The 24,808-nt window shown below is 43.8% G+C and overlaps 1 protein-coding gene and 1 long non-coding RNA gene across 13 annotated transcripts in view; both read right to left on the bottom strand.

The window, feature by feature from the left end:
• The window catches only part of LOC311631350, a 741,950-nt gene that overhangs the window by 615,542 nt on the left and 101,600 nt on the right, over positions 1 to 24,808 (bottom strand). The window lies entirely within an intron of this gene.
• SEMA4F (ssemaphorin 4F) lies at positions 23 to 24,705 on the bottom strand. 4 transcript variants are annotated; one of them, XM_084901364.1, is made up of 15 exons: positions 24,427 to 24,691; positions 21,706 to 21,857; positions 20,820 to 20,879; positions 20,495 to 20,593; positions 17,022 to 17,115; positions 7,686 to 7,805; positions 7,433 to 7,584; positions 6,651 to 6,829; positions 6,293 to 6,440; positions 5,944 to 6,166; positions 5,704 to 5,813; positions 5,437 to 5,597; positions 2,615 to 2,673; positions 2,215 to 2,357; positions 23 to 630 (listed from the first exon to the last, which is right to left on the bottom strand). In XM_084901364.1, the coding sequence occupies exons 1-15, from the start codon at positions 24,569 to 24,571 to the stop codon at positions 436 to 438; spliced, it is 2,040 nt and encodes a 679-aa protein (XP_084757490.1). In that variant the 5' UTR covers positions 24,572 to 24,691; the 3' UTR covers positions 23 to 435. The 4 variants fall into 4 exon arrangements, with proteins under 4 accessions (XP_084757490.1, XP_084757491.1, XP_084757489.1 ...); XM_084901365.1 differs by having other exon boundaries at positions 23 to 2,357; positions 24,427 to 24,705; XM_084901363.1 differs by lacking the exon at positions 20,495 to 20,593 and having other exon boundaries at positions 23 to 2,357.

Genomic DNA, 24,808 nt, shown 5'->3' with positions numbered 1-24,808 from the left:
CCAATGTTTACACAACCACCTCTACTGGTATAGATAGTGCTTTATTGTTTACATGTTCTCATTTAATCCTTGTAGCAACCTTGAGGTAGGTATTATTATCCCCACTTTACAGATGAGTAAACCAATGTTCCCAGGCTACATTACTTGCTGAAGATCATACACTTATTAGGGCATAGCCACTGATAAGTCCAAACCCAAGGGGACTCTTTTGGGTGGTTCACAGGCTGCCGCCAAGGAAAGTAGAGCTGAAAACTTCAACTGGGAAGGGCTGGATCATTCATTGGAGCTCAAGGCAGGTGGAGGGAAAATCCCTCACCAGGGATGAATGAGGCACATTTACAGGCTAAGACCAGAACCGAGCAGGAGAAGCCTAAAGCATCTGCGAGCTGTGAAACAGGAAGAGGTCTTTAAGTTTAGTGAGAGTTGATAGTGTCTTCAAATATGCACAGAGCTCAGCTTCCAGGGTCTGGAGAAATGAGACGGCATCCAGGAGCTGCAGGTCCAGGGGCTGGCCACAGAGCAGGTGGGCTGGGGCAGAAGAGCTGCTGCTGAGTGGCACCATCTCAGCTTGGCCAACGGTGTCATGACGTGGGGGAAGTGGTCCTTTAACTTTGTTAAGGCCTTGAGAATCTGATGAAAGCCATAAAACATCCCCCCAGAAAAAACACAGACACACATATACAGACAACATTTTGCATACGATTTCAGGGAGTCCATGGACCCCCTCTAGAGAACTAGCTGCTTTAGGGCAAGGGTATCAACCTGAGTAAAGTCACTGATACAAACTTATCTTTACACTGCTTGCATTTCCTATGACTGTTCCCCTTTTGTTGTTCCCTAATATTTAGAATGTTGTGAAATTTATTTTTAATGGGAGCCAAGGAAAAAGGGGTCCAGCCTGCACTCCAGCCAGAGGAAGAGAGCATGGCAGTGGTGGCAGCCAGGAGGCAAACACAAACAGAAATATGGGGTCACATGTACTGCTACCCTTCCCACCCAGAAGGCCTTTTTGGGAGTTTTTCTGAACTCAAGAGAAGGGTTGTGAGAAGTGATTGGGGGAGTGGGGCAGTTGTTTATTTTCTATTAGAAAGCCATTCCTTCACTGGCTATAGGGTCTAAAGTTCTGCAGTTAACTCCCCCATTCCAACTTTTCTCCTCTTTACCCCCGATGAACACACCTGAGCAATGGCCCAGTCATTCATGCACATTTAGCAGGTGTCCTATGAACACTCATATATACACATGCTCTTTCATGGAAGAAGGAAAAGGGGTAGAGGGAGATCATGCACTCTCACAGAGAATTAGACTAACTGGAAGAATCAGCAAAACCACTCCAAGGACTCAGTGCACATTAGCTTCCAAGTGCCTCCATAGCTCCTCCTTCTGGCCAGGGTAAAACCAGAAGGAAAGTCATAGCTATGTCCTATGCCCTCTCCAAATTTACGGGCCCAAAATAATGGGCCAGGACTGAAGGAGTCACCAGGGTTCAGAGAGCAGGGGCGGGAAAAGTCCTGATTCACTGCAGAGAGTTCTGATCTCTCATGGGAATCAGGAATCAGGAATCAGACAAAGGCCTGGCCTCGAGTCCATCAAGGCCCAGAGAGGGCTCACATTGAAGTCAAGTGATCACTCAAAGGCCAAAGAGAACTCAGAGGCCATGATGGTCTTTCAGGCCCAGTGACCCCAACATCTCAACGGTCACTCCATTCCAGTGGCCACTCATGCACTAGTGGTCACTTGCCCGCCCTAGATGGATGTTTCATCACACGTGGCCAGAGGAGCCCCAGTTAACCGGATATGGGCTGGGCTCGAGCAAGGATCAAGCAGAAAAGGTGGAGGGAAGCCACCAAAGCCACTGCCCCTCTTGCCTAGAGCCAGGGGCAGCCGCTCATCTTCAGGAGAGGGAGAGGGAGGATCCTGGCTGTAGCTTGTGGTCCCAGATGGCGGCGCCCCCAGGTCCAAGCCCACCTTGTCTCTAGCCAGAAGTTCCCTCTGCCGCCGTCGCTGCTGACGTCGACCAATCAGGAGGAGAGTCAGAGATGCTGCAAGAACCCCCAGAAAGAAGCCAGCCAGTCCAGCCCCCACGGTGCGGGCCCGGCTTGAGGGACCCTGATGGCTGCCCCATACCAAGCTATACGCTGCTACCACCCGGGCTGCCCCACCCTCCTGACATTCACAAGCATAAGCACCCATGGCCCCTGGGGTTACCACCACCTCTAGCCCATCCCTCCGGGGAGTAAAAGCAGTCACTCCACTGGGCTGGTGCCACACACAGGATGCCCAGGCTGAGCTTGGGGAACATGGCAAGACCACATGCGCAGCTGTAGCCACAGGAACTTCAAACACTACTGGGTGTTCTGCAAAGAAACAGCAAAGGCATAATAGGTAGTGAGGCTATAGGCTGGGGGATGGAGGGGAATGAAGAGAAACATAGGAGGATATCAGATTTGAGAAGGAACCATGGGGCAAAGCTAAAAGGAGATTCCCAAAAAGGGTAAGGCCCAGTACACTGGCTACCATATCTTCCAGGATCCACGTTTAAAGGGTCCAAAATGGACAACTTTCTAGCCTCTTTCCACCCAACTCCACCCACATTTCCCTAAACCAGACAGACCTCCAGGCTCTTTAGGACACAAAGAAGAGACATCCGCTGACTCTATGTCTTGAACAAGCCTACAAAGAAGAGAATATTTGATAAATCCAGTGTCAATATCCCCCTCTATACTCCCCAGTACCACAGAATATTTATATCTCCCATCATCTCATTAATCACTCCTAGAATTATCAGTCAACATTCTCATTATTAAAATTTCCCTCAATACTCCTCATGACAATTGACATGTCAATTCTACATATGTTCTAGCAGACCATACAAAATTAAATCTGCACTAGGTCTGTTGGAAAGATGTTTGGTGGTGTGCTTTAAAAAAAAAACAAACATTGGATTTTCCAAGAAATATAGCTGACTGTCCACACCATAAGATTTCTCTGGAAAAGGATATTAAAAATACAGGGTGGTCTGGGGTTTGTTTGTTGTTTTTTGGTTTTGGGTTGTTTTTTGTTGTTTTTTCCTGTTAAAAGAAAGGGAAGACTTCTCTATAAAAGTTAATCAAAACTCTGTGAGGATCAGTGAGATGACTTTATTTCATAAAGCTGCTCATCTCTTTGTAGGAACTCTTTCTTCAACAACTATTAGTACCTATCTGGTCTCTAACTGATCTGTTTCAAATAATACAATCTTGGTATTGTCAGGATTTCAATGGACTGTGTCTGAAAGACAGCAAGACAGGCTGCTCACTCTGAACTTCCTGGCACCACTACCAGAGGGAGAGAGAGAGGCCAGGGAGACCTCTAGTGGCCTGTCAGTGAAGACCAGGTGGAACACACAAAAGCTTCAACCAAAAGTAGATTGAGTGTGAATTTCTTCAACATGAATTGGAGCCCCTGAAACAAGCTCCGAGACTGGTATGAATATATTAAAGTCTTCGGGTAAAACCAAATTTGTTTAGTCTAGCTGACAGTGGGGAACATGGGAAGGCCATAGGTATGGCTATAGCCACAGAACTTCATGGTCTGTGTTTTCTCCCTTATATGAGTTGAGGTATGAAGAGTAGAGTGCATAGAAGTACCAGCTTGGTCATTTCTCATATTACTAAGAAATATACTGGCATATATGCACACCCCACATCCTACCCACACATATATATGTATGTGGAGAAGGCCCCAAGGTTCAAGTACACAGGATATCCAACTCCAATGAAATTCTTATTTTAATGGATATTAAAGCAATAAAGAAAAGAATCAAGCACTTGTTTTCATCTGAGATGTGTCAAAGTTCTCCCAATAGAAACTAAAATACCAGATCAAAGTTCTTAACCAAAATCAATTCCCAAAAACAAGTACTTTTACTTCTAAAATATTTGTAAGATTGGGATTTAGTAGTATGCACAAGCATACAGAAAATTAACTGGGCTTTAAAATAGGAAGTCATGAAGTCAGTCTAAAAAAATACCTTCTAAGCAATTAACTAAAAATACTCATTTGAAAGGAATCTTAATTAAAGATTAAAAGAATTAAGAAACATATCAACCAATTACAACTGATGGACATTATTTTGATCCTGACTTAAACAAACTATCTTTAAGTATATGCAATTGGGAAAATCAGACATTGATTAGATAGTTGATGACATTAAGAAAGTGAGTTTGCAGTGTGATAATGATAATATGGTTACATTTTTTTAAAGCCTTTCTGTTAGAGATACACACAGAAAGATTTATGATGAAGTGATATGATGTCTAAGATTTGCTTTAAAATAATTGCGAGTGAATGAAGATAGTGATCAAGCAAGACTGGTCAATTGATGGTTGTTGAAGCTGAATGATAGATACATAGAAATTCATTATACTATCTAGTTTTTGAATGTTTGAAGTTTCCTATAATAAAATGTTTTTAAGAGAGTTTTTATCTGATACAATATATAATGAAATATTATAGATGAATATAATGTCAGGTATATGCTTCAATGTGGCACTTGATTTTAAGTTAACTGCTGAGTGAAAATGGATGATAGGATCCCCAAATGGACAAAACAAGACCAATTTAGAGGTTATTAGAGTAATCCAATTAAGAAATGATGATGGCTAGGACAAAGGTGATAGCAGTAGAGAAGGAAAGAAGTTGCTGAGGACTGAGGATGTAATAGATGGAGCTAGAGTCAGTACCAACTGCAATACAGTGTGGGCAATTTCTGGCTTTTAGCAACTGGATTCACAGAGGTCCTTTTTTGAGATGAGGAAGACCAGAGAACCATGTGAAAGAATGAGAAAACAACAGTTCACGCTAAGACCTGCTAAATTTGAGCAGCAAAGCATCCAAGTAGGCAGTTGGATAAGTTCTGTAACTCAACTACAGATACATCTGTAGTTGTCAACAACACTTGGTTGGTGTTGAAAATAATGGGAATAATATCACCTAGAGAGTGCACAGAAGTGTAAAAAGAAGGACTGAACTGTGAGAAATATCAAAATTCAGAAAATGGATGGAAAGGAATGAGTAAAGGGAGACAGGCTGGTGAGATAGAGAGGAAAACCAGAAGAATGCAGAGTCATAGAAGGCAACAGGAAAGAGTATTTCAAGGCAGAAAGGAGGGAGTGGTCAACTGTGAAAATACTTCTAAGAGCTCTTATAAAATGGAAACTGAGAAGTGTAAGAAAACATGAAAATCAGTCACATGGTCCGGGGCAGGTCTAGCAAAGTGGCAGGAACATTGATAAGGCCGCATGATGGACAAACAGATGAGTTAGTAGGGACTGACAAACACAGTGACACTAAAAGGAACACACAGGGCAGCATGAACAGATCAGAAACAGGCAGATATATGGAGAGGTCAGAGCCCTGTGACAGCAGGCACGAGGCCAGGGCAGCCACACTCACCCTCCATGCTCCCCAGCATGGGCCACACACGCATCCAGCCGGAAGCTCCAGGCACAGACAGGGTCTTGGGCCAGGATGCACTCTGAGCAGCTCTGGAGACGTCCACAGTTGGTTGTGTTCACTTGTGTTACCTCAGTACGGGACCCAACCAGGAGCCAGCTCTAGAGAAAGTGAGTAAAAAGAGGACTATGCTGCATCTCCCAAACTTCGGGGTCACAAGCTAGCTCAGATGTCTCCCCACCAGACTCCCTGAAATCTATGACTCACTTGATACAATTTCATATTCTCAACTGGCTGTGGCTCTGGGAATAAGGCCAGATCCTCAAGGACGCTGAGCTTGGCTCCAATCCGCACAGCTCTGTGGAGGTGTCCATCCTCTAGGAAGCAGGCAGAAGGCATGACATAATGACACACTGTACCTGTGCTGGGACTCTCAAACCTGTAAGTATACGACCCTCTCTTTGACAAGAGCACGGGATGGGCGATGTACTTGGTTGCTAAACATACCTGTCCCCAGGTAGAGCACATCATACTCTTTCCCTGAGAGGCTGGCCACCCTGTGGGCCACAACTCTGAGATAGACTGTATCTGTAGTGACCAGCAGGGAGTGGCCATCAGCCGGAAGCACTGGCCTGTCCATGAGGGGATGATCCCGGATGAAGGTGAGCACACGGTCAGGCAGGGAGAGTGATGAGCCAAACTGCTGGAGTTTCATGTTGTTAGCGATGCACTAGAGAAAACACAGGATAGGTGGCAAAGTTTCCCAGGGCCCAGGAAGTATCCGTGATGCTTAGTTGGGCTCTTGCTCTCATGAGGCAATTCTGGCATGGGGTGAGAGCTGCCCCAGACCCCTTACCTCTCCAGGTCTGGGCTGGGGTACATCACTGTCCATGACAGGCAGTCCCCTGTTGCAGTCATGTTTCAGCTCTCTGAAGGGACCACTCAGCACTGTCCGAATGTCTTGTGGTCGGAAGGCACAGACAGCCGAGATGGCAGCGCCCTCCCTGGAAGAGACACAGGTTGGAGCCAGATATCTGAAGAGTTCTAGGGGACCACTCACCCCCTGTCAAAGGAGATGACTCATAAGAAATGCATAGGAGCCATGCAGCCAGCTCCGGGGAGAGGCCACCCCCTCTGGAAGAGACAGCACTTAAAGGTGCCAACCCCACGTATCTCCCACCCTGTAACTCTCCTCCACACCAGGACCCCCTCACCACTGGGAGGAAAAGATGCCATAAAAGATGGGGGCCCCCACTCCAGTCTCAGGTCGAAGAATAGCCATGTCCTGCAGGACACTAGAGGCCCGGCCATCTTCAGGCCCTGGACACAGCAGGTCAGCCTTCAGAAAGGTCGTCCACCTCTGCTGGAGGGTCTTCCGGCCCCCAAGGTCCCCCTGGGGTGACAAGAGCATGGGCATTTCTCTTTAGAAGACTAATGGTAGGGAGAATGTGGAGACCAATACGAGTTTCCCCAAGACAAGGACAGATGGAGAGACAGATGCATAAAAATGCAACGCAGAGATACAGACAGAGTTAGCAGTAGGGAATGATACATGGGTAGACAGGGTCACAATGACGGTGACTAAGTTCATTGTTGCACTTATGAACCACTATACTACGTGCTTCACATACCTTACTCAGTTAGTCCTCAAAACAACCCTTATAGCTAGGCATCATCAATATCCTCATCTATGAGGATGCTAAAGAACCTGCCCCAAGTCACAGAGGCAGGAAGTAGTGGAGCAGGGTCGGGAGCCCAGGTCTGTCAACAATTCCCACCTTTAACCCCTACACCTCCCAGGGACACTGTGTCACAAGGGTAGTTATGGAGTTAAAGGGGCTAGAGCACTTTCCCCACACTCTTTGCAGAAAATAAGACAGGGAAAATGGAGACAGAGGAGAAATGCAAAGACAGAGACCCAGAGAAGGAGAGACAGAGACCAGGCAGAGCAGGAGACAACAGACAGACAGACGGACAGCTGGGATCGGAGTCTCACCGCGCACACACGGGCCACCCGAGGAACTCTAAGGCGCTCGTATGAGTCAAATGCTCGAGAAGTCTCCGTAAAGAAGAAGTAGATTTCCTTGTCTCCGTCTTCTTCCCCCCACTCAGCTGGCCTCAAGGCCACGGCTGCGACAAAGGCTGGAGCTGGGGAGACCTGTGGCCTCAGGTCCCACAGACTCAGTGTAGGGCCACCCAGCCTCCACCCACCCTCTCTGTCCCCAAAGCACCCCCCTTCCTCTCCCCACCGTTAAGCCAGGATGGCAAGGTCTCTGTCCGAATCCAATCCTCTGCACGGCCCACAGCCCGGGAGATAATCGGCTCCGTCCCCAGGTAGTTTTTCACAGTGGCAGCATAGAGAACCCCCCCTGCAGGGAGACAGGGAGGAGAGGACCTGTGAGACCTGCTGAAGGACACAGAAGGGGCCACAGGCAGAGCAGGGATAAAGCAGGGGCAGGAACTCTCAGCGGCTGAGTGCCCTTTAATGAAGGGATTCCCTCATTTAAAATCATCCTACACATAAAGGGCTCCAGGGCAGAGTAGGGAAGCAGTGTTTAGAGGTGCAGGAGTGTTAATGTATATGAAGGGAGAATGAAAGCTGCCCTTGTATCCCAAACAGCGTGGCTCAATGGGTGAGCATCTATCCATGAACCAGGAGGTCACATTTCAATTCCTGATGAGGGCACTTGCCTGGGTTATGGGCTTGATCCCCATTAGGGGATGTGCAAGATGTGCAGGAGGCAGTCAATCAGTGTTTCTCTCACATCATTGATGCTTCTAGCTCTCTCTCCCTTCCTCTCTGAAACCAATAAAAAAAAATTATATATATAAAGAAGAAAGCTACCCTTGTGAAAATCAGGCTATTTGGTTGGTTTGCTTGTGTTGTCTTTGTTTCAGGGGTTTCTCTACCCTGTAATATGCTAATTATACTGCGACTCTCCAGGAAGGAGATTTGCTTTGCAGCAAGTCCCAGTCTTCCTTAAGTTCTCCCCTGTGGTAAATGTCTGAAGGAACCAGCATTCGTTCTGAACATTAGTGGGTGTGCACTGCTCTGGAACTAGTCACAACTTCAGGGAATACTAGCATCATTTTGGGAATTATCAAGATGCAGATTCCTGGAAGAGAAGGGAATGGTGCGGCTCTGGGCTGAATGTGAGAGCATTATAGACACTCTGAGTACCACTGCCAAGGGCTCAGACATGAGCCAGAGAAAATGATTTGGGGGAGTAAAAGGTCACAATCCCCTGCCCCTCAGAGGTTTGTGTATCACAGAGGACAGCAGTTCTGGAAAGAACAGAGGGCATTACGAGGCACTGTGCAGGTGTTAAGCACATTGATGGCCCCAAGAACCCTCATCTGAGTCCATTTAATCAGATGGATACCAAGAGGTGGAGACGCACAGATATGTGTGCAGGAGCGCAGAGGATGGCCCAGCCACATCTGATGGGTAGCAGCATCTCAGAGGTGACATTTGAGCCAGGTCTGAAGAATGAGCATTTGCCAGGTAGAAGAGCTTCAGGGAAGACAATAAACATGTGGGAAGAAGGATGCCATGTTTAGAGATATGGGCTACTCTCCAGGCTGAAGTGTCAGTAGGATACAGGAGCTGACAGGAAAGCAAGCAGAGGTTCAGTTGGAGGTGCAGAGATAGGCACCCAATTATGATGACTGCTCTATCAAAACCAGGAACATGGACTTGATCCTACAGATAAAAGCAAAACTGCGAAGATTTTGAAGACAGGTGACATAATCAGTTTTGGTTTTTAAGAAGATAATGCTAGTTAAGAGGCCATTCACACAGTGCAAGCAAGAGTGGAGTGCTGAATTAAGGCAGGGGCAGAGGGAATAAAGGGCTGGACTTAGGAGATACTTCTGAGGTAGAGCCCAAGGTTTGAAAATCATTTGAGTGTGAAGTGTGAAAGAATGGAATGCAATGTATCTCTAAGGTTTCCTGTTTAGAAGATGGATGATAGTAGATGGTGATATTATGAACCAAGCCAGGAGAAAGTCCATAAAGGATACGGCTGGAGAAGTGAGCTTAGTTGTTGGACATGCTAAGGTTGAAGAACCTTCAGGATATCTGGTCAGAGACATTGGAAGGCAATCAAATAGAAGGAGTCAGGCAGCAGGGCCAGGTCAGGCTAACTGGGAGTCATGCTTAAGTCATGACATAAATGTCAGACAGGAAAAGCGAGAAGAGAGCCATAGGACAGTACCCTCTAAGGAGAGAAGCTACAAAGGCAACTCAGAAGATAAGTCAGAGATGATGGAGAAGCAAGAGAGGCTGGTCTGCCAGAAGCCGGTGCAGAAACCCCAGAAGGAGCCATGGGGCTCAGCCACCCAGAGCAGTGCAGAGTAGGGTCACTACAGGGAAAACAGTCCTACTGGAGCAAAGCTGCAGGCCGCAGGCACCAGAAAGATAACCACTATTTTAAAAACATTATGTAGAGCAAAACAGAGTAAGAAACCCTCAGAGGGCAACAGTGGAGAGTTAGAAACAGTGGAGGGGAGGAAACTATACTATCTCTTGTGATTTGTGTTTGTGATAAGAATCCAAACATGTTGGGCCACGGAGTTTTGGGTTTGAACCATGAATACTTACTGGTAGAAAGATCTTGGGCAAATTAACCTTCCAAAACCTCAGGTTCCTCCGAGCAGCGCTGAGGCTTAAATGAGATAAACACAGAGCCCAGGTAGGGCATGGCCCATGGCTGGCATTCCATACATGTTGCTGATAGCTCCTTATGAACTCTCAAGGGACCAAGTGCTTGAATTGTTGCCTGAGGTGGAGGGATTATAAAATGGCATCCATTTCCTTGCAGTAGTTTCAGGAAGAAGAAGCGAGGTTTGAGGCACAAGTCCTGGCACCAAATGGAGCGGCAAATAAGCCAGTCCTCTGTATTTCCAAGGAGAAATAAAAGTTGATAAAAAAAAGCCAAAGTTGGAATGAAAATTTCCCTAAGAGTGTTGTAAATAAAACACTCTTAAAACCATGGTAGTTGTGTCATGGATACCTGAGAATGGAGGGAGATGTTGTGGAGACAGTTATAAATATGTTGGCAGCATGGTTTGGGGTGTGTGTGTGTGTGTGTGTGTGTGTGTGTGTGTGTGTATAAACAATCATAAGTATTCTGCAAACAGTAAAGGATCTCTGTTAACCGTGCAAGGACCCAATGATAGATAGAGGTAAAGGGTCCCAACACTTTCTAACGGATCATAAAGGGTACTCAGCAACTCTGGAGCCTACATTGCTGAGGAACACACTCAGGATGGAATAGCAGAGAGTCACTGACACTAAGGGACAACAAAAGGGATCTGACACTTTGGGAGGAAATAGTAGGGTTTTAGGTGTACGAAGGAACTTGCAACGATCTTACAAATACAGAGTAAAAACAGCAGCCATTAGTTAATGAGGGCAAGAATCTACAGAGGACACAGGATCATCCCATGACCTAGATTCTCTGGGACAGTCTCACTTCCAAGTATTTTGTTGTACTGTCCATATAATAAAATATTCCTGAATGTGCAGTTTTTGGTGGTTTATTACTGAATGGTTCAAGTCAATAGGCATTAAAATATTCATTTGCTATTGGCAAAAGATGATGTGCAAAAGAGAAAGATGCCCACAGTGTTGAGTTCAGGAAACAAACTGATTAGAACAAAACACTTGGTACAATTCAACCCAATGTTTAAAGATATGTATACATGCCTGTAGATGTAGGAAAGATTGTTGAAGGAGTTATAGCTCTACAGTGTTAATGAAGTTTATTTCTAATGAAATTACCAGTGATTTTCATTTTCTCCTTAGACTTCTTATGTTCATTGAATCCTTTTTATAGTTAGCATCATTTAATTTTATAACCCAAAAAATGAAGATATTTTCATTTTGGTAATACAAAAGAAAAGATTGAACATTGCAAAAGATGAAGAATCACAATTATTTGTGGAAGTCAATCCACATCTCTACCTGCCCAGATGTAAGCCTGTGGGCACAGGCTTCCCAGATGTGTTACAACAACTTCCTCCACTTCCTTTTCTTCTCATGATCAGAGCTTTGCAGGATAAATAGCTGCTACCCTAACAGTCTACATTTCCTTATCTAAGGATTGGGGCAGCTAGATAATCTTCTTTAAAAACACAGTCTAGTCTAAACCTATTTGGCTCCGTGGTACAGCGTTGGTCTGCGGACTGAAAGGTCCCGGGTTCGATTCCGGTCAAGGGCATGTACCTTGGTTGCGGGCCCATCCCCGGCAGGGGATGTGCAAGAAACAGCTGGTCGATGTTTCTCTCTCATCGACATTTCTAGCTCTCTATCTCTCTCCCTTCCTCTCTGTAAAAAATCAATAAAATATATTGATATATTAAATAAAAAATAAAATAAAAAAACACAGTCTATTATCAGGCCATAATTAGATAGTTGGAGATGTGGCATTTACCTTTTCCTCTGTTGACCTGACAGAATAGCTATCTTGTTTCAGTGTGTGAATGCTAGTTTTGGGGCGGATACACCTAGATTTAAGATGTGGGTTGGCAGCACCCAGTGCATCTGGAACATTTGCAGTATTCCTTGGCAGATACAGTAACAAAAGATGCAATGAGACCAAAAGGAAATGATACAAACCCAGGACAGGTTCCTAAAGAGAAAGAGCAAAAGTTCCCTGTTCTTCTTGATAAAAACCCCTCTCTTTTTTAATAGGATGTGATAGGAAGACCAGAGATGACTGCTATCTCTAGCTTAGGTATCTGGGTGGGTAAGCACTCAGTGGAGGAGACACTGATGAAGGAGCAAGTTTGGTGAAGGTTAGTGAAGATGATGAGCTTTGGGACATGCTGATTTTGAGATTCCTATGGAACCTTCAAATAAAGATGTCTGGAAGGCAGGTGGATGTGTGGTCTGTAGCTCCAGATAAGGTCTGGGAGACATCAGAAGGCAGTGAAAACAGAATCCACAGAGCTGGTTGAAATCATAACCACATAGAATAAGAACAGAAAAAGATTCTGCATGGAAATCTAATGGGTCCCAACACTGATGAGCAAAAGACAAAAACCCTTCAAAGGAGATTGGGATGGAACTGCTGATGTTTTAGGCTAATGTGAATGTTACTGTCAAAATATTTTAAAATATTTCCAAATCTGAACAGTGCAAATAGAGACACTGAGATAATTTTGTTAATTTTATCTAACTGCAGTACAGATAAATGTCATATTTTAGGACATGATTTTGAAGGCTTTTCCCAAAAGAAATACAAGTACCAATAAACAAATGAAAAGTTGTTCAATCTCACTAATAGAGATGCAAGTAAAAAATACATCAAATTAGTCTTTGGAGGAAGTCAGTTTGTTTGCTTCATTATGTATATTATTTGGGACTGACAAGGATGCAGTGAGACAGGCCCTCTTATCACAGTTGGTTGGACTAAATGGAAAGGAATTTAGATAAATCCACCAAGCACCATAAAAATCTTTACACCCTTTGGCCATGCAAGTCTACTTTTTGAATTTACTCACATGCAATTAATGACATTTATGTGAAAAATTTATATAAAAAGATTTCTTCACCCTAACGGGTTTGGCTCAGTGGATAGAGCCTGCAGACTGAAGGGTCCCAGGTTCAATTCCAGTCAAGGGCATGTACCTTGGTTTCGGGTACATCCCCAGTGGGGAGTGTGCAGGAGGCAGCTGGTCGATGTTTCTCTCTCATCGATGTTTCTAACTCTATCCTTCTCCCTTCCTCTCTGTAAAAAAATCAATAAAATATACTTAAAAGAAAAGATTTCTTCTACAGTATTATTCATAAAAACAATAGTTTTTAAACCTAAATGAATAATTTTGTAGGAATAATTAATTTGTGCTATGCAATATCTATATGATGAAATAAATGTTATGTAGTCTCTAGAAATCATATTTTGAATAATTAATTTCTATAACAAGAAAATGTTTAGTATACAATACTAAGTAAAATATGCATAATAATTCCAATTTATTATAAATACACACACAGACACACAAAAAAGTAGTCTAAAATAATAGTAGTTACCTGATAATGATTGAATTGCAAATAAACCTTTCACTTTATTCTTTAACATTTCTACATTTCCTCAACTTTCTACAATGCACATTGTAATTTTTATAATTTAAAATGTTGTTTTATTATATTAATAAATATTATAGTCTAATAATATTTTCATTACTAAAACTTTTTATTTCAAAATACCTCTATTATCTTTAAGGACATTTTTATATCTCGTAACTAGGAAATTTGGTTCTAGTTCCTACCTAATGTTGGCACTATTTCCATATCACTGTTTTCAAAACAGAAGATAGCAGGGCATAATAGATCAACGTTGAAAGCTCCAACTAAATACTGGCACCTACTTAGATAAAGTTTAGAACTTGAGAGAAAATTTTATATTGGTATTGACTATGACATGGATCTGAGACAGAAAGAGACATTGAGGTTATATGTTAACTGTCTAAACTTAGTCATTCTAAACTGTTAGAAAGTGATTTCTGATCACTTCCATCAATTATCAAATGAAAGCCAACATCATTATCTGAAGGGGGGGAAAAAGACATTATTTAGAAAAAAACTTTTTGAAAATCTTACTCCTTTTTGAAGTTTTTCTTTATCATGCAATGATCTTTATGAAATCTGTGCCCTTGAACCACATGCTAATGCAAATCCACTTGCTGACTGGAACACTGAGAAATTACAAGCAGAAGGTTGAATGTACTTAAAGTTTACTGCTTGAAAAAAAAAGAATGCTAAATGATTATCTTAGATTGTTGCAATTGAGACGTCATGTTGTTGACAAGCAATTATGTAGAATCAAGACACATTCACAGCCCTGGCTGGTGTAGTTCAGTTGATTGAGCACCAGCCCAAGTGGTCTCTGATTCCCAGTCAGGACACATGCCCAGGGTTGCAGGCTTAATTCCAGCAGCTGATTGATGTTTTGCTCTCACGTTGATTTTTCTCTCCCTCTCCCTTTCTTTCTCTCTAAATATCAATTTAAAATCTTTTTTTTTTTAAGAAATTCACAAATGGGATTTATCTATAATACTCTCAACAATAAAATAATTTTTTTTTTAAAGAGTGATATTCAATCACTATCTTTCTTAATGTTCAAAATGACTGACTCAGAATTTTGCCACACATGCTTGATAAAAAGTCTAGAAAAATAAACCATCGATTAAACTATTTCATTCAAATATGTTTGAATATAAAAAAAGGTCTCATTAATATCAACTATAGATGAATGATAGAAATGACAACCCAAATACTGTATTTATTTTGTTCACTTTCAAAATATTTATATTATTTCTTTTGTTCACTTTCAAAATATTTGTGATTTCTTTTCAGAAAAAGTAAGTCCTTAATTATCTGACTAAAATGTATTTAATTTGTATAGCTTTTATGACTTTTCCTATGAAATCCTATATAAGAAAAAATTTATTGTTAGATCTTTCATTCCAATTTTTTTCATAAAATATTATACAAAAGTATAGATAAAATCAATTTTATAACAAAGTTCACAGCTAAAGTTAGTGAAGAAAGAAAAAACAGTATGATGAATGAGTCAACTGATTAGCTAGTTGGGAAAAATTAATTTAGGTCTCATCTCATGTCATTCATCAAAAGAAGTTTTTAAAAAATCAAAATGTTAAGTGTTTGAGGGAAATTTTTAAGAAAAAAGTTTTTATCTGCTCTCTCACTGAAGAAGGATTTTGCTTTAAAAATGTAATTAGAAAGGAAAATATGTAGATTGGGACCTTAATTTCCTATCTGGTAATTGACCCAAGAAAGTAAACAGAGGATTTATGAGAGAAGAAATAAAAATAGTACTAAAACATGAAAAATTTTCAATTTCACTAATATTCAAAGAAATACAAATTAAAACAAGGTACTATTTTTAGGCTCAACAATCTTTTTTTTCTTTCTTTTTTTTTTTTTTTTTTTTTTTTACTAGTTTATTGGTTTTGAGAGAGAGAGACAGGGAAAGAGAGAGAAAAAAATCCATGTGAGAGCACATTGATTGCCTCCAGCACAACCCCACCGGGTATCAAGCCTGCAACCAAGGCACGTGCCCTTGACCAGAAATCCCATCCATAACCTCCTGGTGCACAGGATGACACCCAACCAACTGAGCCATATCAATCAGGACTCGGAGATCTTTTAAAGTGACAACAATATATTTTGGTGAAATTTATGTGAGAAAAAAAAGCACTCTCACTGCTGTTTTAGGGTGTAAATTGGTACATTCTTTCTAAAAACCCAATTAGCAACAGATAATGAGCCATAAAATGCTCACACCCTTTGATATAGTAATCTCTTTCCAGAAATCTTAAGGAGACAATCTAAAATATTTATACACCAAAATGTTCATTACAGTGTTAATGGATAATAGCAAAAACTTAAACTAAATAAAATTAATTTATAGAAATTATTTAGAGTTGCTTAATTAAATTACTGTATGCTTACAGGTTGAGTAATAGCATGATGTCATTAAAAATTCTCTTTATAAAGAATTATTAAGTTACACAGATATGCCTATGATATAAAGTTATATAACAAAATTTAAAATTATACCTATGTAGCATGACATTTAAAAGTTTTATAATATACACACACACATAAAATTTCTACTAACTTTGCTTGTTTTACACTATCATGAAAAAATGGCTAGATCCTCACTTAATTTTGAGGGTGCATGTGGAGTACTCTAATCTAAAATACAGGCTGTGTGGGACACAGACAATTCACTTTATGGCTACCGAGAATTAAGCAGTCACTCTCCAGGAAAGATTTATACATAAACTGTGAAAGAACCACTCAACACCTGAGCAACTGTATATGGCTTGTTCAAAGGAAGTAACAGCAGGAACTTGTTGAATAGTCATTACTGACTCCTCTGAGCTACAAAGGACTGGCCAGTAAAATATGTGCTTGCATACACATTACAATAGGCTAAAAGGACGTATCCTAAAATATTAACGGTGGTTTTCTGAGTAGATACTCTAGACCTTTGCTAATATAGTAGCCACTATACCCATGTGACTACTTACATTTAAACTGAAATCAGATACAACCAAAAACCCTTTCCTTTAGTCGAACTAATCATATCTCAAGAGCTCAAAAGCCACAGGTAGCTAGTGGCTACTTTTGGACTGCAAAGATACAGAGCATTCCTATCATCACACAAAGTTCTTTCGAACAGTTCTGTTCTAGAAGACTTCATATGTTCTTTATACTTTTTCCAAGTGTATTACAATATGCATTGTAGCAGAGTCCTCTTATGAACAAAACAAAAACAAAAAAAATGAGGGGGGGGGGGGTTGGGAATGAGGTCAGCAGAGGAAGCACTCACATTAGAGGTGCAGTGAACACATTCTCTAGGGAGAACCCAGGGAAATAGTACTCTGGAGAAAAGCGGGACACAGGCACGCTGGGAAGAATAGGGAAGGCTAGAAAGAGACATGGGAATAATAGACATTCCTAGGAAAAGGACACAAATTTCACCAGCAGGGGTGGGGAAGGAAGCAATTATAGCAAGAAGTCACAGGTTCTTATCTCTCCCACTCACCAGCCATTACAGCTGCTGACCGCTGAGCTGGCTCAAAAGGACATTTCCCCCGGCCACTCTCAATTCTTTCAACCTGCTGGAAACTGGACACGGCCTACAGACCAGAAGGGGGCAATTGGTTTAGGGGTAATAGGGTTCATGATGAAAATCACAAAGATGTTCAGATGAAGGAAAAGCCCAATTCCCACTCTTCTGCTACCATCCCCATATCCCCAGTGTGTTACTCTTGATTCCCCGCCCATTCCTGCATTTCCCATCTCTGCCATCCCTTTTCATCAGTTTATTCTTCTTCCTTCAATTCCCCTAACACCCAACTACCACATGAAGGAGCACCTATGATGGCCCTAGATGGCACGGAGAGGCTGAAAGGCAGATCTTTCCTCTGAAATGCTGAACTGTAGGGTTTGCAACTGGCTGGAGAATGTGCTACAGGACAAGGAGGACAAGAGCAGAGCAGGCTGAAGTCTGAAGCCCTTAGGAAGGATAAAGAAAAGTAGAGACTGATACAGGACCATCTGAAGCCCAGGCGTCTAAAGAGAAGGGCCATCCTTTCCCCACACCCACCCCAAGGATAAAAGATAGCACCAGAGCCAAGGATACAGAGAAGGGGGACGAGAATCTGCAAAGTCATGAAGGCCTGAAGCTCAGTCAGAATTTGAGGATTTGCTAATGTAATGCCTTCCTCATCCAGAGACTCCAGGAGGAATGACCTGGGTGTGGACGAAAGGTGTAAGAGCCAGCCAGAAGTTACCTTAGCTAGGCATCATACACTAAGAGAGGCTTCAAGATAACCAAAAATAGAAATCAGAGATGATTTCAACCTAGGACTAACAGAAAATGTTAACTGTGGCTGATTTGGAATCAAAGTTATGACATGGACGTGCCAGGATATCTCTGGCTCACAAACTACTGTGGACAGATGGTGTTGCTGGAGCCTAATAACCTGGATGGTAGTTGGAGCTGCAATGCAGATATACCCTGAGTGGCCAGATTATTATGATCTCTGAACACATAATAATCTGGCCACTCAGTGTATATCCTGTATAATAAAAGGCTAATATGCAAATTATCCCCTCAACCAGGAGTTCGACCAGCAGGCTGGCCAGACCACCCATGCATGAATTCATGCACTGGGCCTCTATATATATATATATATATCCACACACACACATATACACTGAGTGACCAGATTATTATGCATTCAGAAATCATAATAATCTGGCCACTCAGTGTATATAATATTAGACATGGTACCTAACTTATCTGAACTTATATTTCACTGCCTGTAAAATGAAAAGAAATAATACCTAAATATTATAATGGGGTGATGAGAATTAAATTCAATCATGAATGTAAAATACCCAGTGCCAAGTCTGGGATAAAGCAGGTACTCAACTGAATGTAAAGTCTTGTTGTAATGTAAGTCTAACATTTTTCTCTGTTATATGCTGAAGTTCCCTCAACAAAACAAATTAAAACATTGACCTCCACAAGCTAATGAGCTATCACTGAAGGGCAGCACTCCATGTTCTTGGAACTGATAGGCCCAATGCCTGAACTTCCTTTTTGTAAGAACCTTCATTTCTCTGAGCAAGCTGTTGTGTCAGGAGCTGCTAGCTAGCCAAAGCTCTCAGAAAACAGTTATGAATAGTCTCAAAGTCATCAGACTGGAACATGAGAGTCTCAGAACTCAGGATACGGCAAGAACTTGCTCAAGCAGATGAGCATGGGCAGATAGGATAAGACAGGCAGAGAAAGGCAGAGAAAGCATCCAGAAAGTCTGGAGGGCAATCTTGGTATGTGGCTTGAAGGGTTAACACAGCATATCTTTCTGTGCCCTATATTCTCCTAAAACAAGCCTTGAAAAAATGACAGTCCTTCATTTCATAAGCCTGCTAGATAGAAGGTACAGAAAAAGAGCTAAAGTTGTGGGGATGCAGAACACAGACCCCTGATTTTGCTGTGGAAGCTGGTGCTCCTTGAGAGTGGACAGGGGTCCAAGTCACACCAATCCTGACAGGTATGTCCAGAGCATTTTCTGTCTGGAAAACTAACCACCACTAGGGTCCCATCTCAGAGAGCCAAGGAAGAATAGAAGACCTGGGAGATTAGCTGGGAGAAAGTCTATTTTCTATAAGCCATGGTTGATATTCATACCCATGGGCTCCCTGAGCTTGCACAGACTGAAAAAGGACAAATACGGCAATGATAATTCTACTGCTACTTTGTGAGCTTTGTGAGGACTATAGGAAAACCAGAGACTCAATATTACCTGAGAAAATATAGAGATTTTCAGTACCACCTGCCCTAGGAATCCTTCCCAGGATGACAAGGTGAGGGAGCTAGCCACACGCAGCAGGGAGCCTATCACTTGCATTATGAAAAGGACTCAGCCTAAGCCCAAGGGCAGCTCACAGGGACCGACTATATATCGAGTATATGCAATTATAGCATTCTAAGCCAGGGATATGAGGATGGCCTTTAACAGAGAGAGGTTTGGAGATACACACTGATTAGATCCAGGTGGCAAGGATTACTGAAGATTGCAGAAGGGTGAAGTCAAGACTAAAGTTAAAGATCAAGGTCAGGAAAAGGAGTCATTGCACTCCCTCCTATTGCTTCATGGAGTAGGAAAGGAAGTCACCGGATGCAAAGGATGTATGAAGCTTTCAACTCATGCTAGGGCCTTGTCACAAAGGTGTGCTACCAGAGGACCAATGACTGACTACTGGATAACTGATGGGAAAAGACGAGAATTCAAAAACATCGAGACCCTTCCTGAGATATCACAGTCCCAGGGACTTTTGTTACCAAGACCAGCCTAGATGTGATTAAGGGTAAATATGTCCCCAGCCTGCCAGGGGGTGGGGGTGGAAATGCCAGGGCTTCAGCAGCAAAGGACAGGACCTGGAAGAAAACATAGTTGACAGAGCAGCCACCTTGAAGGCAAGATCAAGCCAGAGTATGGTGCCAGCAGGTGCTAATTAGTGGGCAGTGACCTCAGAAGCTCAGGAGAAGAGCTTCACAGTCAGTGACGTTGGCAGTGGCTATGGGAGAAGGTGGTGAGAGTTACATGCCAGGGAGGAAGAAACAGGCATGGACAGTGTTGATTAAGAAATGGACTCAGGAAAAAAAAAATGGACCCAGGCTGCCTGGACAAAGCATACATAGGACAAGGGAAACATGAGTTACTAGCTCTGAAGTCTCTCCTGGATTTCTCCTCTCCCCAGTTCTGCTAGCATCCCTAACTTCCTTCACTATCCCACTACATCTCCCCTTAGACTTTGTATAACTTACCTTCTACTATCAACCTCCCTCCCCACCCTTTCGTACCTCCTCCAGTGCCAAGACTCCGCCCAGTGAGGACATCCCTCACCCCCAATGCTTATCATGCACAAGGGTTGCCTTAAACATGCCCCCCATCATGGTCACTCACAGAAAACCCTTCCCATCCTCCCACCCCTGTCACTCACAATAACCCCGCACTTCGGATCAAAAGCGAAGGTGCCACAAGTGAGGAGGTGAGAGGCATTGGCAATGGCGAGAATCTGGACAAAATTGTGACATTCGTCCTGGAGGTCAGAGATGGTTAGAGAGAATCAGAAGCAGCAGGTACAAGGAAAGGTAGGGTAGTGTCAGGCAGTTAGATGCAGCTCTGGGATCAGAAATGATGGGTGATGATATGGTGTTAGAGTCCCTGCCTGGGCTCATTGGGATGGTAGCACTGCAGGGGACTGACAGAGTCAGGGCTGGGCCATTTCAACTGACACTCAGGACAGGGCCCAGATTTATACCTACCTCCTTCTTGCCTTTCTTCCTACAGTTCTGTCTGTGGGCCTCAGGCACATTCCAGTCAATCTGAGAGAGAAGAAACAACCATTTCCCCCTGACTCTCCCCCAACTCCTCCAGAGTCAGGGTAGATAACACAGTTCCACAACCTCCATCAATTTGGGAACTTCAGAGACACCCCTCACCCCCAGAGCACTGTTTTTAATTGAGTAATAAAATCAATTATGAAATCACAGCCAACATTACTTTTAACAAAATATTTCAGGATGTATCTCATATAGGAGAGTAGAAATTGGTTCAAGAAAGTTTCTTTCAGTACACACTTTGTGTACGGAGTCAAAATATACCATATATTTCTTATTAAGGAGTGATCAAAAAAGTTTGAAAGCACCGAAACCGGTTGGGCTCAGTGGATAGAGCGTCGGTCTGCGGACTGAAAGGTCCCGGGTTCGATTCCGGTCAAGGGCGTGTACCTTGGTTGCGGGCACATCCCCAGTGGGGGGGGTGTGCAAGAGGCAGCTGATCGATGATTCTCTCTCATTGATGTTTCTAGCTCTCTGTCCCTCTCTCTTCCTCTGTAAAATATCAATAAAATGTATTTTTTTTTAAAGTTTGAAAGCTATTGTCCTAGATTAATGTGATTCTAATGATTCCTCTGCCCACTATCACCTAAAACCTGGTCACTGTGGCCTCCTCCCCTCATCATGAACCTCCCTCACAGCCTCCCTCATCACCGTGACCCCAAACACCCTCAGCTGACATAATGTACTTGATGGCCTCCCCTATTCGTTTTCACTAACATTTCACCTCCAACCACAACACCCCTCCCTGACCTCCCATCAAGCCATGGATCTAATCACATGCTCTGGGGTCTTCCCCACTCCCATCTCTCACCCTTCGAGGCCTCTCCCCTGAGAAGGGCAGAGATAATGCGAAGATGGTGTCCCGGGCGCCGACATAAAGTGTATGGGCAGCAGGATCCACAAGGAGAACAGAGTAATTGTATGTCTGAGGGACGGTGAACCGGGTAAGGTAAGAGTCAGCTTCTGGCAGAAGGAGAGGAAAGAGTGATATCAGCCATCGCTTCCTAAGGGTTAGGTCCCACAAGGCCAAAAAAGACAATTTTTGTTTTCTTCCATTTATTTATCAGCCATCAGGTGGAAAAGACAGAGCCTGACAGGCCATGTAACTTTCCCAGAAATAAATAACTGATGAGGCCAGAATATTTAGCACACAGTGCAGTCAAGTATGCTTTTTCTATAAAAATAGAACACTTTAGCTGAAACCAGTTTGGCTCAGTGGATAGAGCATCAGCATGCAGATTGAAAGGTCCCAGGTTCAATTCTGGTCAAGGGCATGTACCTTGGTTGCGGGCATATCCCCAGTAAGGGTGTGCAGGAGGCAGCTGATTGATGTTTCTCTCTCATCGATGTTTCTAACTCTCTATCCCTCTCCCTTCCTCTCTGTAAAAAAATCAATAAAATATATATATTTTTAAAAAGGACACTTTATTAAAATAACATTATTTTAATAACAAAATAACAAATATTAAGTCTGTAAAATCTACTCATAGCTACATGACACACAATTTGAAAATAACTATAAATGTTTCAAATCTCTAAATTTCCCTTTTTAAAAAAAAAAAACTATTTAATAATAACTTCCTTTTACTTAGAAGGGAAATGCTACACTCTTTTCACTGACACATTAGGAGACTACCTTCTCTCTCTCCCACAACCCTTGATCTCCTCCCACCTCCATTCTACCCCAAAAGCAAAGAGGTATAGAGTGTAGCTGGCAAGAGTATAGGCTTTGGAAATGGATCAGCCCAAGGTTAAATCTGGCTCTTTCACTTACCAGCTGTATGATCCTGAGTAAGTTACTTGCCCCCTCTGAGCATCACTTTCCTGTCTGTAAATACCACCATCCAGCGTCATTGAGAGAATTAAATGAAATAACATGTGGGAGCATCTGACACATAGTACAAATCGTTCTTTTCTTCCTTCCTTAAGTATGAGCTCTGTTTTGACCAAATCTAAATCTCAATTCAGCATTCAAAATTCTTATCTGTTTATCTCACTCTCACATCGATGTCGCTCTCCCTCTTGCTCTCTCCCCCTCCCTCCCTTCCTCTCTCTCTGAAGAAGAAAAAAAAAAAAAAAAAAAATGGGAAAAAAAATCCTCTTATTTATTTTAAAGATTATAACAAATAAGTTAGCATGCCTTCTTAGCTTAATGTCTGGCTCTGGGGATCCTATTCCCGCACCAATACAATTCTATTCTACCCTCAAGACTGATGGAATGGCCAGCAGCCATTCATTCCTAGATGTGCTGATGTATGGGGCCCCACCCATCTTCCTACAAGCATATTCATGACTGTGCTGGCTCTCTCGTGCTTAGAATAAGCCCTGGTTCCCTCAACCTCCTTTTGTATCCCCAGCTCCGCTTCACCTTGCCATTAGACCTCTCTGGATCCCTGGACCTCAACCCAGCCTGATAATCACACCTCTACATAGTGGCTATTGCTCCAGCACAATCCAAAAGCCCAAACTCCAATCGTTTGTCCTCTGGATTCAAAACGTCCTCTATGTCAATGGTCTGAAGTTTAGACTAAGTTAATATCAACTACTAGTTGAGAGTTTTTGCCAACCAACAAGTTGTACTCTCAGCTTCACTGGTTCTGTCTGCCCAAAGTGCTAACACTCAGTGCCCACTGAGAAGAAAACAAGATCCACAGCCACACTCATGCCCACCTCCGCAGAAAGCCTTAAGAATCACTCCAATGGCCACTTTTAACCTAGTGGCATCCCCTGGCTTCTTGCACAGCTTTTTGAAAGGGCCATATCTCCCTCCTCCTCTTGTCTTTCTGAAGACTTTAAAAATCATTTAAACAGAATGTAAAGTCAACTCACTGAGTGGTTTCCCAGCATCCAATAGAGGGAACGGGTAGGGGAGCAGGCAACGTTAGGAAATTAGGGTTATGATAGATCGGATTATGGGGGAGAATGGGAGCTGGTGTCCGAGATGTAAGAGGACTGGGAAGTGGGTTAGGGAATATTAGGGCTGTGGCAGGACAAAAGGGGTGAGGGATAAAATGAATTTGAGAAGTGAGCAGATGAAAATGCTGGGCTGGCCATCAAAAGAATGGGCAGATGAGACAGAATGAAAGATCTCTGGGTTTGGAAGCCAGGATTGGGTACCAAACTGGCGTGACCGACACAGGTGCATGTCTGGTTGGAGGATAATAAAGGAGAGAGACAACTTCGAAATAGATGTCCTCCGGCAACTCCCAAACCCTCCCTGGGCCTCAGTGCCCGTGTCTGCACCGAGACAGGCTAAACTCTCCCGCGGCTCCGCGGACAAGGGGCCGCGGGAGCCGCCTGGGCGGGTCGTGGGGGGCCGAGGCGCGAGGCCCCGGCTCGGGATGCGATGGAGCAGCAGCACCGCGTGGGAGTCCCGCCTGGTCCCAGGCGGGGATGGCCGGCGCGGAGGAGCCCAGGAGGCGGCTGCCCGGGTCAGGAGCACAGGAGAGCAGGAGGGTGTAGGGTGTGGGCACCCGCGGGCGGCGCCTGGGAGCGGCGCACCGGGCGGAGGGCAGGGACCCCCGCGCCTTACCGGAGATGGGAAGCGAGGTCCTGGGCACCGAGCGCGGAACGCGGCCGGACACCGGGCCGCTCAGCACCGCCAACAGCATCAGCGGGAAATGCGCGCCGGGAGGCGGCCCGGGGCCCGGGCGGGGCCGCGCGGCCGAGGCCGGCATCTTTGGCTCCGCCTGGCCGCCGGGTGGGGCGCACCCTACCGTGTCTGCTCGGGGCCGCCGCGCCGCGAGCCTCGGTCCCACTCGTCTCTCCTCGGCCAGGTTCGGCCTACAGCGGGCAGACCGGACGCACCCCCCCCCGCTCCGCCCCTTCAGGAAGGGACCAATGGCAGGGCTGCTTCTCTCCTCCAGCCAATCAGGGTTGAGTGGAGCGCAGGCTGAGCCGAGATGCCCCACCCT

Source organism: Pipistrellus hanaki (genome assembly GCF_964339955.1).
Source record: "Pipistrellus hanaki genome assembly, chromosome: 12".
Taxonomy (NCBI): domain Eukaryota; kingdom Metazoa; phylum Chordata; class Mammalia; order Chiroptera; family Vespertilionidae; genus Pipistrellus; species Pipistrellus hanaki.
This window is presented reverse-complemented; position numbering and strand designations above follow the sequence as displayed.